General features: G+C 39.8%; 1 protein-coding gene across 1 annotated transcript in view; it reads right to left on the bottom strand.

Annotated features, from left to right (window-relative positions):
- Positions 1–8,056: 8,056 nt before the first annotated feature.
- EXPH5 (exophilin 5) overlaps positions 8,057–13,462 on the bottom strand; it is a 91,827-nt gene continuing 86,421 nt past the window's right edge. Inside the window, exon 6 of the mRNA XM_049778656.1 lies at positions 8,057–13,173. Within this exon, the coding sequence (XP_049634613.1) occupies positions 8,057–13,173 (5,117 nt within the window). The remainder of the gene's footprint in view (positions 13,174–13,462) is intronic.

Genomic DNA, 13,462 nt, shown 5'->3' with positions numbered 1-13,462 from the left:
GGTCGGTCGCGGGGCCGGAGTCGGGGCTGGGGAGGGCGGCGACAGCCCCGGGCCGAGGTGGGCGCCTCCCCGGGGCGGGCCTGGCCGCCTTCCCGGCCCCCGCCTGTCCAGGAGGGACGCGGGGTCGTGCCCCGGGAGGGCCGTGCGCGCTGATGGCGCTCAGTAGAGTGGACCCGAGTGCAGGGCCGGAGCCTCCGCGTGTCCACCTGGGAGGACGCGGGCGGGACGCTGCGCCCGCTCCTCGGCACCCGAGCTTGTCCACGATTGGGGGGACCGTTCCTACGACCACGGCACTAGGACCCTCGGAGGGGTGTGTGTGTGTGTGTGTGTGTGTGTGTGTGTGTGTGTGTGTGTGTGTGTGTGTGTGTGTGTGTGTGTGATTTCCTCTCTCTCTTATTTGGGTTTTAGTGTGTGTTTTCCACTTTCTCTCTCTCTTATTTGGGTTTTGGGGTACATGAAACCTGACCCTCGGAGGGGTGTGTGTGTGTGTGTGTGTGTGTGTGTGTGTGTGTGTGTGATTTCCTCTCTCTCTTATTTGGGTTTTAGTGTGTGTTTTCCACTTTCTCTCTTATTTGGGTTTTGGGGTACATGAAACCTGACCCTCGGAGGTGTGTGTGTGTGTGTGTGTGTGTGTGTGTGATTTCCTCTCTCTCTTATTTGGGTTTTAGTGTGTGTTTTCCACTTTCTCTCTCTCTTATTTGGGTTTTGGGGTACATGAGACCTGAGGGTTCACGCACACCCACAGGCTAGTACAGGGGAGGGACGTCTTGGTTCACCGTGTTTATAGGTGTTGGGATCTGAGACCACTCACCCAAATAAAGCGACAAAGGACATGCGGTAATGCAAATCACACAGTGAGGTTTTATTTGCTTAGCTAGCAAAGGCTCCAAGACTGCCTGCCACCTGAGAACAGGCTTCCAGTCACGGATCCTGAGTCACTTTTCCACTCCGATTATATAGATGTACAGCATCAATCTAGAGCCTCCCAGTTACTTTCCGTTTGGCACAGGCTACATTTCAAAGAATACATCTTCCATTCTATTGGGTCCCACTTAATGTCAAAATTCAGACGACCTGATTCCATGGCAACAGACATTGACGTAAGTGTCCATTTTACCTATCTCCTCTCCTTACACCCACACGGAACATCCCAGCCATCTATTCCTGACCGATGAGTCTCCCTTTGTCTCCGACTCCTATCTAAAGGCCATATTTCTACAAGCTAACAAGCTAACAAAGGGAGTATACAGAAGCTAAAAAGAAGTTTTGAGCAGTTTTAGTAAAAACAGAAACTTTCATGGGGAAAGCAGAAATCTCAGGGTCCTACAATAGCATGGTTATGGGACGAGGAATGTAGGAGTCAATTCATGGTCACATGGAGACCAGCTGCTACTGAGCCACACACATCCTGCCCGCAGTTCCTTACTGCTAAGTGGTCGCCGACTCTGAACTATGTTTCTCTCCATTCTCCCTGAAACCTGCCCCCCCCCAAAAAAAAAAAAAAACTGTTCTCTATTCTCTCATATTTGTTGAGCTTGGGCTGAGCTGGGCCTAGAAGCAGCCAGGAAACTGGGGCATGAGGCAGCAGAAGTCTCCTTTCTGCCTTGCATGGAATCTGGCAGCAGCAGGTAATTAAAGAAGATCCAGTCTTGGCTATTCACAGAAGCTGGACATTAGATCTAAACAAACCTTTTCTAACCATTGATATATTTGTCCTGTTATTTGCTTATGGTTTGAATCTGTTCAAAGTCAGTGAAAATGACTTTTAGGCTGTTTGCACAGGGCAAACTCACACTCACACGATGGGTGCAGTATCCATAGCCTCTTGATCAGCCCTTAAACTCTTCATGCTCAGCAGAAATGGTTGACAACATTTCTTGTACTTTGCACTCTGAAAACTTTTGCAGGAACTGATGGATTATAGGGTTAACTTGCTTGGTATTACTTTCATTGCTAAATTTTATTTTGTAGAGGAATAACCTCTACAATTATCGAATTGTGGTTACACCCAGGTTTTTGAGATCAAGGAAGCCTTATACTTTCATCTGAACTATCCTTTAGCAATACTGAATGTCTACTAACCTGTTTTTTTTCCTTATCTTAATCCATGTCATAAGAGTCAGATCTCCTCAGATCCACCAGAACTTTGATCACAAATATATACCTTATCTAAAATAAAATTTACTTTGCAAACATTTCTTGAATGTTGATTTTGTCTGACACTATATGTTGGCCTCTACCTCCCCCCCATTTAGTGGAAAGGAGAAACACAATCAATCATGTGACGGGTGTTGAAATAGGAGTATCAGAACAGTGTGGGGTCCAGTAAAATGATTTCACTCTACTTCAAAACTAGCAAACTAGCCTGCTTCAGTGGTTTCATGGGTGCATTCAAAGGACTAAATTCCCACGTTACACCAAATACTTCATTCTTCACTACTCACTGCACTAACCAGCACTTATGCTGTTTGTGGTATCCTCCTGTCCGGGCTTAATTGTATTCCTCCACAACTCAACTGTTGGAGGCTAATACCTCAGAATATGATTGAAGTTAGGGCCCTTAAAGAGGAGATTATGTTTAAAGGAGGTTATTATAGTGGATTCTAATCCAATATAATTATTGCTTTGGAAAAAATCTAGGCAGAGATGCCAGAAAATCTTGGGTACAAACAAAAGAAGATGTGAAGATGCAGTGATAATGTGATATCAGCAAGTTAAGGAAAGAAACTAAACCTATATTTACCTAAAACCAAATATTTATTAACCTATTAGGGGGAGAGTGATGCTGGGATAAAAGCAGGGATTTTTACTTTTTTTATGAAGCATGTACACTGCCACTGAGCCACTTTCTTGATCTGCCAGTGTTTTGATCTTGAATTTCTAGCTATCAAAATGTGAGAAAATGAATTCTGAGAGGAAGCCACCCCATGTGATATTTTGTTCTAAGAGCTCTAGCTAAGAATACAGCTAGATCTTAACTAGGAGACAGTGCAAAAAGCCTACCCTGGATGCCTGAAGTGAATTGCAGGAGAAGCACCTTGAATTTATTCTGAAATTTCAGAATAAGTGGAATTAAGCCTGCTTATTGTTGATAGAGAAAGTTAAGAGTCATCCTAAATGTTGCTTGTTGTAAACCCAACCTTGAGAAATAGCATGAGGAAAGAGGGAAAAAGACTTGTATTTTTGGCATACCCACCCCACAAAAAATGTTCAGCAGTGTGAACCAGTGTGCACATACATACTGAACCCAGAAATTGGGTTCAGTCTTTAGCATTCCATATGGTCCCCCGAGCACCTTGAGGTATGGCCCAATCACCCCCCACCCCATAATGTTCCACAGTCTTCCTGGCAGATTGTATAGTCCCATGTAAATTTCATCCTATAAGCACCAGCAAATCCAGTCTTGGAGAATTGACTTTCTGAAAGAGGGCACACCTATTCAGAGATTGGATTGACAAGTAAAAATATGCTACAGGAATAAAGGAAGAAGGACTCTCTAGGCAGGAAAATGGTAACACTCAAAACTTGAAACTTTCTTAGTTTCTATTCCTGTTCATTATGCATCTCTGTATTGTTCCAGTCTTGGGCATAGAATAGACCTGTGTGTGCCTCTGAAAGATCTAGATTTAACAAACTTCTGTGATTCTTCATATGAAATCTCTATATTTCACATTAAATCTATGTAAGATTCATGTCTTTGCATGCAGGAGACCTGGCATGGAAAGTTTCCATGAACATCACCAGGAAAGACTCCTAAACACAAACAGAGAGTAGCTCCCATTTAACCTCCAAGTAGGTTCACTATTGTGATCCCCAAAACAAAAGAGTACGAAAGCAGACATGCTGTTGAACACTCAAATATACCACAAATGCATGCACACTTATCTTAATTGGTTTTGTTACATTTATTCAGCACACTTTATGTTATGTTATGTTATGTTATATTATGTTATGTTATGTTATGTTATGTTTGTTATGTTATGTTATGTTGTTATGTTATGTTATGTTATGTATTCATCATATGTCTGCTTTTCCCGAAATTTCTTCCTAAGAAGGATTTTAGATTGTGAGACAATTTATTTAGAAATGCACATACATTTGCATGTGCATCTATAAGCCTCAACATTCATGAGTATTTCCTCCTGAAACACAACTATTCATTGGTCCAGTCTGAGTTAAGTATTCTTTCCTAAATCAATCAACATTGAACAAATAAGTTCTGCAGGGACATTCATTCTTCCACAGCCAGCATGGAGGAGGGTTAGAATGGTATGTGTCAGAGAATGGCGATGTCAAGGGAAAGAAAAGGTGTCTATAGAGCAGGCAATTATTTCAATATTTACTACATACCTCCTAAGTATTCCTACAAGTATTGCTAGATTGGAATTACGGAATAATCTGGAAAGAACGGAGAAGCATGGTGTTAGAGGGAAAACTCAGACTAGGATTTATTCTACTAGCACAAAGTTTCCTAGAATCAAGTAAAAATATCAATTTGTTAATTTTCACGTGCTACCAGAGACTGAACCCATGAACTCACTCGTGTGAAGAATGAGCTTTACTTAGGCCTTTTTCCTAGTCTCCAGCCACTCATGTTTTGTTTTGTTCTTGGGCCACAACCATCAGTACTGGTGGTTGGTTTCTGAAGTAGTTACTGGGAGACCAGGTGTCACGTGGGCTTTCATATGCAAAGTACATGCTCTAGTCTTTTGAACTATCTCTCTGGCCCTCAAGACACTTAAAAAAAAAAAAAACTCATCTGGAGTTAGAAAGATAATACACTGGCTATGGTACTTACCTTAAATGGCATTCCATATGGTCACACAAGCACCCACTGACAGGAGTGATTCCTGAGCCAGGAGTTATCCCTGAGCATTGCTGCGTGTGGACCCAAAGCAAAAGCAAATGCAATAAAGCCCCCCAAAATGCCCAATTCTTCTCATGGCTGGTTGTCTTCTTCAGTCATGAGTAGAAACATTTACTTGAATGCTTTTATTCTCCTTCTTCTCTTCTTCTCTTTATCTAATGTTTTGACAATCAATTGAAAATGGAATAAAAACCAAGTCGTATAGTGCATATATTTAAATCATTTATTTTCACACAGGCATTGTTTTAAACTTGTACCTTGTAAGACATTTTTATCTAAGAACATTTGAGAATAACTGCATAAAAGGATTATCTGACAACATTTTAACAAAAGTGCTTAAACATATTTGCTTCAGGACACAAAAGTGCCCCTAAATGATAATACCTTCACAAATGTGGGTAGAGAGAGAAAAATATACATATTAACAAACACATAGCAGTAAAATATTTTTAGCTCCCTGGCAATCAATAAACTATATTACTTTTACTGATGCCAGATTATTCCAATTTGACCCCTATATTTTCCATAATCTACCCAGACTCTTTTCCCACTTCCAATACAAGCATACAAAGTAGCTACCATTAGCTTTTCATCAGTTCAAACCTTGATATGACAGGTAGATAATTATGAACGCCAATGTATTTACAATGACAGGGGTTAAGTTATATAGGGAGAACTCCCTAACATTTGGAATAATCTCTTAAATCCTATTTTTAAATAGGCTGTACAGTATAAAATTTATACCTATATATAAACTTTGTCACTTAAACAAGTTAATCATGTGCAAGATAAAATATTCTCTGATGATTTACTTCTTTTATTGGAGTATTTTAATAAAGACTATCTCTTAGAAAACAAGTAAGGAGTATAAAAACAACTATTATAAATTACTATAGCTATACCAAAGATGAATATGAAAAAGCAGCAGCTTGTATGCTAAAATACATAGAAATTTACTATACTTCTTTAACGAAATGTTGTATAAAAGTATAAAATTATAGAAGGTACTATTTTTTATATATTTTCTGTTTTCTTGATTCTTGAGGCAGATCAACAAATAAACATTATAAATAATGCAAATGAGCACTCAGATAATAGATTCTAGTATAGAAAATCAGGACCCTGAAATAATTCTTTACTCTCACCTTAACTTGCCTAACTATTGCCATAATCCAATCTCAGTGAAATAAAAAAGCATTTCACCCTTCTGAGTATACATATAAACAAAGCATTTAACCAAAGAAGAACTTGCAAATTGGTCACTAAAAAATCATGACTATGAATGTTAAAATGTTAACTTAAATATCATTAAATAATATGGAAAATGGTTATGGTTTATGAAATTTTACTGAACCAGCCAGATAAAAATGGAATGGAAAATATACAAATATATTAAAACAAAGAATAAAATATTATTTATTCTCTATTATACAACTTTAAGTTGAAAAGTTCACAGTAGTTGATTTAAAATTCTAATATCAGTCTCTGAGCTGAAGACTGACTGGGAAAATTATGAAGTGGAAAACAAGTTACAGATTTAAGGAATACTAATTTCATGTTAGTTACCACATGTTCATTAGTATGATATAAAGTAATTTTGGCCTTTTGCCTCTAGGCAAGGCAATGATTGGGATGATGATGATAATAATATTAATGATTTAGTTCCTTTTTTATATTTTGTTCAGTTCCTGAACTTTATACAATTCAACAATACCTATTACTATCCTTAATTTAAATATAAGGATAAAACATACCAATTGGAGATAATGGAAAATGAAATGAAATCTATAAACCAAATAAGAGAAAATCCATCCACATCACCACTCTCCCCACCCCAGTGTGAAGTAAGATCCAGAGGAGCATACTGTCTCTACTTCTAGCAGATTGTCTTTATTACTGTTTTTATGGTCTTTGTTCTAATTAAGAGAATTAGAAATGCCCAAAATTTCTGCATGCAGAATTAGGAAAGCCCAATTACCAGTGAATATGAGTTGTTTATAAACTACTGGAAAAAAATGTGAAAGTGTTTATTATTTCCCAAGGTTTGGTAAATTATTTTGCTGAAAAACCTGTGAATGCCAGACTGTTAGACCTCTGCCAACAGACTCAGTAGCATAACTAAGGCTAAAATGAACTTGTAGATAAAATGTCTACCTAGGGGGAAATATCCTATCCTACACATAAAATAGAAAAAGGCAGTTCTGAAGAAATAGGGAAAATGAGTAGGTAGACAGCACTGAAGTAAGGACTCATTCCAATAAAGATATATTTGATTTTCTCCATTCCTCTGTTCGCTTCCTTCCTCAGTAGAAATTTCACAGTAAAACCAATTATGGTGTCATTGGGTTACCTACTCCAAGTTCCTGACTTGATTAAAGTTGAGCCCTTAACAAATAAGCCAATTCCTGAAAACAATTTCCAGTAAATCCCTAGATTTGCTGATACTCTGTTTTAGCATATAGGTCCTCATCTACAATCTTAACACTATCCAGGTCCTTCCTGGATCTACCATCTACCAAGATGTCTTTATGAAAATTCCCTTCCGTTTTGAAGGACAAAAGTCAGAATTTTAAAGTTTCTACATATTGATAAGTTAAACATTATGGATATTTACTCCTTTGTTATGATCTGTACATTATATTCAATGACCAAAGTAGGAGGTTTGGATCAGAAGAACCAGTACAGAAACCTATAATTGTGCTAGGTAACATACAACTTTTGTATGTCCCAGGAATATTAAGGCTATGAATCACAATGAAAATTGCACAAAAAAGTCAGGGGGAAAGTAGGGAAAGTAAGCAGAAAACCAACAGTGAAAGATGAATTAAATTTTAGCTGGGGATGTGAATGCAGAGATATGTTATATATAGAGAGGAAGGAAACAGAGAGGCTCTGAAACAAGAATTCTTAGTTCATATACCTTGATGTATATAATTTTATATATACATATATGTATGTGTATAGATATGTTTATGTCTATGTGTGGAGAAAGGGAGAGAGAGAGAGAGAGAGAGAGAGAGAGAGAGAGAGAGAGAGAGAGAGAGAGAGAGAGAGAGAGAGAGAGAGAGAGCGAGCAGGCAGTCCAGGCAAGAGCTTATTTGTTTATACAACTTTCCATAGATACAGACATTACCTCTCTTCCCATTACAACGTTTTGGTCAAACAATTCCTCATGCTGTTGGACAAGTCTCACAGTTCCGACTCTTTGTCATTTTCATCTAGGTAATACTCATCGTCTGTGGTTGTGTCCGAGTCCCAGTCAGAGTCAGCGTCAGCCATGTCCTCTTCATAGATATTAAGTGGTGCGCTGTGTCCGAGGGCCTCTTCGGACACCTGATTGCTTGGAGAATCGGAGCTTGAAGACCCCTGGGGGTTAGCAGCGTTCTTCACATCATCCTTCAGAAAACCAGGGTTCTTAAGGAAATTTGGTTTCCACAATCTTCCTTTCGTGAGTGACTTCTTTACATTCTCCAAGAAAGCCAACTGTTGTTCTTTCCCAAAAATTCCATAGTCGATAGGCCTGGATATAGTTGCTGACCTGAGTCCCGTGTCTGGTTCATCACTATACAAAGCCCAACTCTCATTTTCATCACAGGAAGAGAGTTCAGAAAAAGATTTGAATCTTCGAGTGTACCCACTTTTGATAGGGAATTCATCCCTGAGGGTCAGTCGACTCAGGGCACTGTCCATAGATGTGTTTTCAGAAAAGTGGCGCTCCCTGGCTTTTGGAGGCTGACTTTTACGCAGCCCATAGCCATGCAAGGAGATGCTTTTTAAACTCTTGGAACGATGGGGGTTTGGCTCGGGTTCCCGCTCCAGAGACGAAGCATGCTTTTGTCGTTGCTGCTGATAGCTAGCTGGCCGGATACTGGCCTTTAGTGTTGGCTCCAAGGGAAGTGGAGGGTCAAAGAAATCTGCTTCCCCCAGGTGGGTGACTGTGGGTAGGGCTGGGGTCCCTGCCTCTCTTTCCAAAAGCTGAGTCTGTTTAGACTCCTCATGCTTTGGTGGTGGTTCTGAGATATTTTTGAATTCATACTGATGTGATGGTGAAGTTCTGTTAAGCCTCTGATTGCTTAAGTGCTTAGAATTTTCTCTGCCGGATAATACAGTAGCCTGGAGTGTGTGTTCAGATTTCTTCACATTGATGCCATCATTACTTAACCTGTTTTCGTCTTTGGAGTCTGTGGACTTTGGAGCAGACTCAAGGGAGTGTGGATTGCACTCTGGTGTGTCAAGAGAAAGACTACTGAAGTCAGAACTGTTCTGTCTTTGGGGAAAGATAGTAGCTACATGTCTTCTGGGGCTTAAAACTTTAGCAGGAAAGTTCCTGCCTGCTTTGGGCATGGCTGCCGATCTGTGTTGGACTGAAGGTCTGTGTGGTCCCCTTTCTTGTTCATCCAGACTGCTTTCATTTTTATTACTTCCACTAGGAAATAAAGGCTGCTTCCAGGCCAACTTCTGTGCTTCATTTTTAGCCTCCCAATTCCCTGTCCTGTTCACTTCTTGACTTCTTTGAGGTATTTCCCTGGGTTCAAACTGTAAACTCTTTATACCTGGTTCATCTGAACTGGACTTCTCACTAAGCTGTAGTTTATGCAAAGCAGGAGTAAGAGCAAAGACGGGGCTTTCTAGGTCACAAAGTGTTGTATTGGTCTGTTTTTGGAAATTTGTTCCAGTTTGTCCTCTGACTTCTTTAGGCTGCAATCCATCAGCAAGATAATCTTCCTGAGCATACTCCCCACTTGTAGTTGCACTGCTAGCCAGAACTCTCCCTGCATGCCTTCCAGCACCTGCTACCATTTGGGAGTTTTCAATATTCCCTTCTGAATAAACTCGGAGTTTAAAAGGACCACTGTTACATGACTTAATGGGGTGTGGATGAGCTTTTTCAGCTTTTTCTTTTGCTCCTGAATCCCCATTTTTGGGCAATGGCAAGTCAGCTATATTAGCAGCGGTGAAGGGAAGATGACAATCTCGGTGAGTAGAAGTTAGATCTTTAGGTGAAGGGGTTCCTGGAGGCTCTGGCACAGAACATTTTAGTTTGTCTTTTACAGAGTCCGGAAGTGATGCAGTTCTCACTTTTGGCGATTCTGTAAGTGATTCTGTGTGCTGTGAATACTCCTGAAGAAAGTTACCAATTCTTTGGCTCTGTTGCCTTGGTAGGGTATAATACAAAGAAACAACCTCAAAACATTTTATGTTAGCTTCATCACCAGATACTGAAAATGTACTAGTCATCTTAAATTTCTGTACTGTTTTCTCACTTCCCTTTCCTGACATGTCAGAAGGAAAAGGTAAAGAGTCTTCATTTGAAAGGGGACATTCATCTGTCCCAGGGACAGTAGATTTACCACTCTTTTCAGTGCATTCTGGAAAGTACTCATTTTGTTTGTATCCTTTGATTAAAGAACCTTCTCTGAAAGATGCATCCTTTTCCAGTGGGCTAATGACTCTCTCCCATGGTCTGGGGGTTACAACAGAAGCATATTTGTCTGAGGCCAGATGTTTTCCTCTTTCATCCCTTCCAGTCAAGGCCAATTGTACCCCTGAGGGACAAGACATGGCTCTCTCAAGAAATGGAAGTGGTTTTCTGTCAACAGAAGTGGATTCAACGGTTCTCTTGCTTTCTATCTCCTCCTCTCCAGTTGTGGGAACTACAGGAACTAAGACTGCAAGGACTTTGGAACCTTCATTTTCTGACTCAGAAGAGCTGACACTGGATTTGTGAGATGAGTACTGCTCTCTTGGACCTTCCATGTTATTTTTTATTGGGACTGGAAGTGTCCCACCCCTAAGTGAAGGAGCCATTGCATTACTTTCTGATTTCTTGCTATTGAAGAGAATATTGGCTGATTTTCTTGGAAAGGTACAATAAACTGGGTGAAGTTGAGGAGACTTGGAATTGTTTTCATTCACTAACATGAGGTTACAGCTTTCTCTTGTGGGTGCTGGTCCACTTCCTGTTTTGCTTAACATTTCAAAAGAGGATATGCTCTGTCTTATTTTTGTTTCCCCCCTTCTGTCCCATAATGGAGAATGGGATGAATCTCTAACAATAGTTACTGCTTCATCTTGCATAGGAGGTTCACAAACATCATTCCTCTTTTGGATTTCTAAGGAACTTGGGACAACATGATTATTTTGGTTCTTACTATCATTGTCTTTTTCATCTCTCTCTATCAGAAATGAAACTGACCCAGAGGCACTTCTCCTGGAGAATTCTGTAGTAGAAGGGGTCATCACAGTATCTGAGAAAGAATTATTCACTCGTGAAGAACAATAGGTGTTATTTTGGTAGGCAGTTGACTCATTGCTATTGGAAGAATGGGTTTTGATATGCCGTTCTTCATAGTTATCTAAAGGCTTAAGTTCTTCTGGAAAATGTGTATTTGGCTTATCAATAGGTTCAGAACTCCAGAGGTTATTTTGAAGAGTGTTTGACCTATCATCATTATTCATGGTCAGTTCTTGGTGACAACTTTGATTGGAGCTGGGAAAAGATGATGTTGTTCTGAAGGGACGGGAAATTGCTGAGCCGTGTTTCCTGTTCTCGGTCCAAGTCTTATCTTTTTTAAATTCGTTGACTTTATTCCTGTACGATGTATAGACTCTGGGGTTATCTTTCTTAGGATGGACTCTAGGCGACCTTTTTGAACTTATGTTGGAAGGTGTACTGAAAACAAACCTATTGCTCTTGGTGGAGTCCTGGGAGAGGGAACTATGAGCATCAGGTAAGGGGTGAGAGTCCACTACCAGTGAAACAGGATGGAAGATTTCATTTGTCATGCTAGTCTGATCCATCTTGTTTAGCTGTTCATCTTTTACCAAATTGGATTTGTTTAAGTCTTTGTCATTTTTCCCTTCTGTGGACATAACACTGGGTTGATTTTTAGTAAGAGGTAAATAATCAATGGAATCGCTGTTGGTCACAGTGACCTCTCTATAGCCTTTTCCTGGAAGAAAGATAGGCTTACTGGGAACTTTTTGCAGTGTGACTGTGGAATTCTGAAAGTTGGAGCTTTGAGGATTTCTTTTGTCACCAGAAGTCTGGTGGAAGGAAGTATTACATGAGGATACTAGAGGCTGAGCAATCCCAAATGAGTTGGGTTCTTTGCTTACAGGTGCTTCTCTAGGATAACTGTTCCATTGATATTCTGATTCACCAGATTTTATGTGATAGTTTGAACCAGTAGTGGAGAAAATATTTGGCGTACCAAAATGAAGAGTTGCCTGGTCTCCAGGATCTTGTGATACCTCCATGTTCTCCATTGTGGGAGCCTCAGAACCAAAGTGCCAGGAATGTGGCTCTTTTTGATTTCTGGAAATATTAGTTCTATAGCTATAAGAAAACGATTCCCAGTGTTGAGAAGAAACACTGTGTTTTTGACTGGTGGATGCACAATCTGCTTCCACAGAGGCCATTTCAAAGTCACTGTCAGAAGATAGAAATGGTTTTCTGCTAAAGTGTGACCAGGGAGAATGTGCTTCCTGTTGACTCCCAAAAGAACTTTGTCTGAATCTCTGTTCTCTGTTTTGTCCAAAGGTATTGCTAAAGAACGATCTAGCAAATGGGTTGTCTTGAGGGTAAAATGGCATGTTCTCTGAGTTCTCAAATGGGTCAGAACTCATTTTATTATTCATCGGTGCATGCAAATTGACATTTTGATACATATTCTGTGAATGGTAAAATTCATGTCTTGTATTTTCCTGAAAATATAGAGGATACATAGATGGGTGATTGGGCTCAATGTCCATAGGTGATGTCTTATTTAGGAAGTCTTCCTGTTCCTGCCTATCTTCAGAAGGATTCGATCTGTTCCATATGATGGATGATAATGGAGTTCTCTTTGGGCTCTTCTGGTGAGTTGGTAGTATAAACCCACTCTTATTCTGGGTCGTGCCTGGAAAATGTAAGCTTCTTGCTGTGAAATGCCTGGTAGTTTGTGAGGCTGATCGCTGTCTGCTGTCAAGACACAGAGAAGTACTGCCGAAAGTATTCTTTGGCATATAATCCTCTTTTGAAACTCTGGGTTCTCGTGTCCTGTACATGTCATAAATTGTCCTTGTTCTAGGAGAAAAGGTTTTGAAACCTTCTCTAGGAGTTCCTGGTCTTAGGATGTCATAAATAGACATGTTGGTTGTTTTATTATAGTTATTCTTGTGTCTTCCTGTGATACTACCATGTCTGTTCTCATTGGGGTGAAAATGGCTGAACTGTGTTCTTGATCCATGGTTGAGAGGTATTCCAGTATTTACTGAACTTGAAGATTGTTCCTCAGCTAATTTGTTATCCAAGTCATCTAAAACTAAAAGAGGAATATAAGTCAATTTTTGATATAAGATTTTTATCATATAGTAACCATTTGAATGAGTTAATGCCTTTATTCAAGAACTAATCATTTATAATTTTATTTTTATCCTATTACCATACATGTGGTAATAGTAGATTTGACTAGTTTTTGGTGAAGGGAGCATACCCTAAGGGTGTTGGGAGGTACTCCTAACACAATGTTTGATGGACCACTCTTGGTAGTGCTCTGGGACACTGTGGGGTGTCAGGGATAGAACCCAATGCTTTTATTTGCAAAGGATATA

The sequence above is a fragment of the Suncus etruscus genome, chromosome 8 (genome assembly GCF_024139225.1).
Source record: "Suncus etruscus isolate mSunEtr1 chromosome 8, mSunEtr1.pri.cur, whole genome shotgun sequence".
NCBI lineage: Eukaryota > Metazoa > Chordata > Mammalia > Eulipotyphla > Soricidae > Suncus > Suncus etruscus.
The sequence above is the reverse complement of the archived record's forward strand: the minus strand, read 5'-3'. Positions and strand labels throughout refer to the sequence as shown.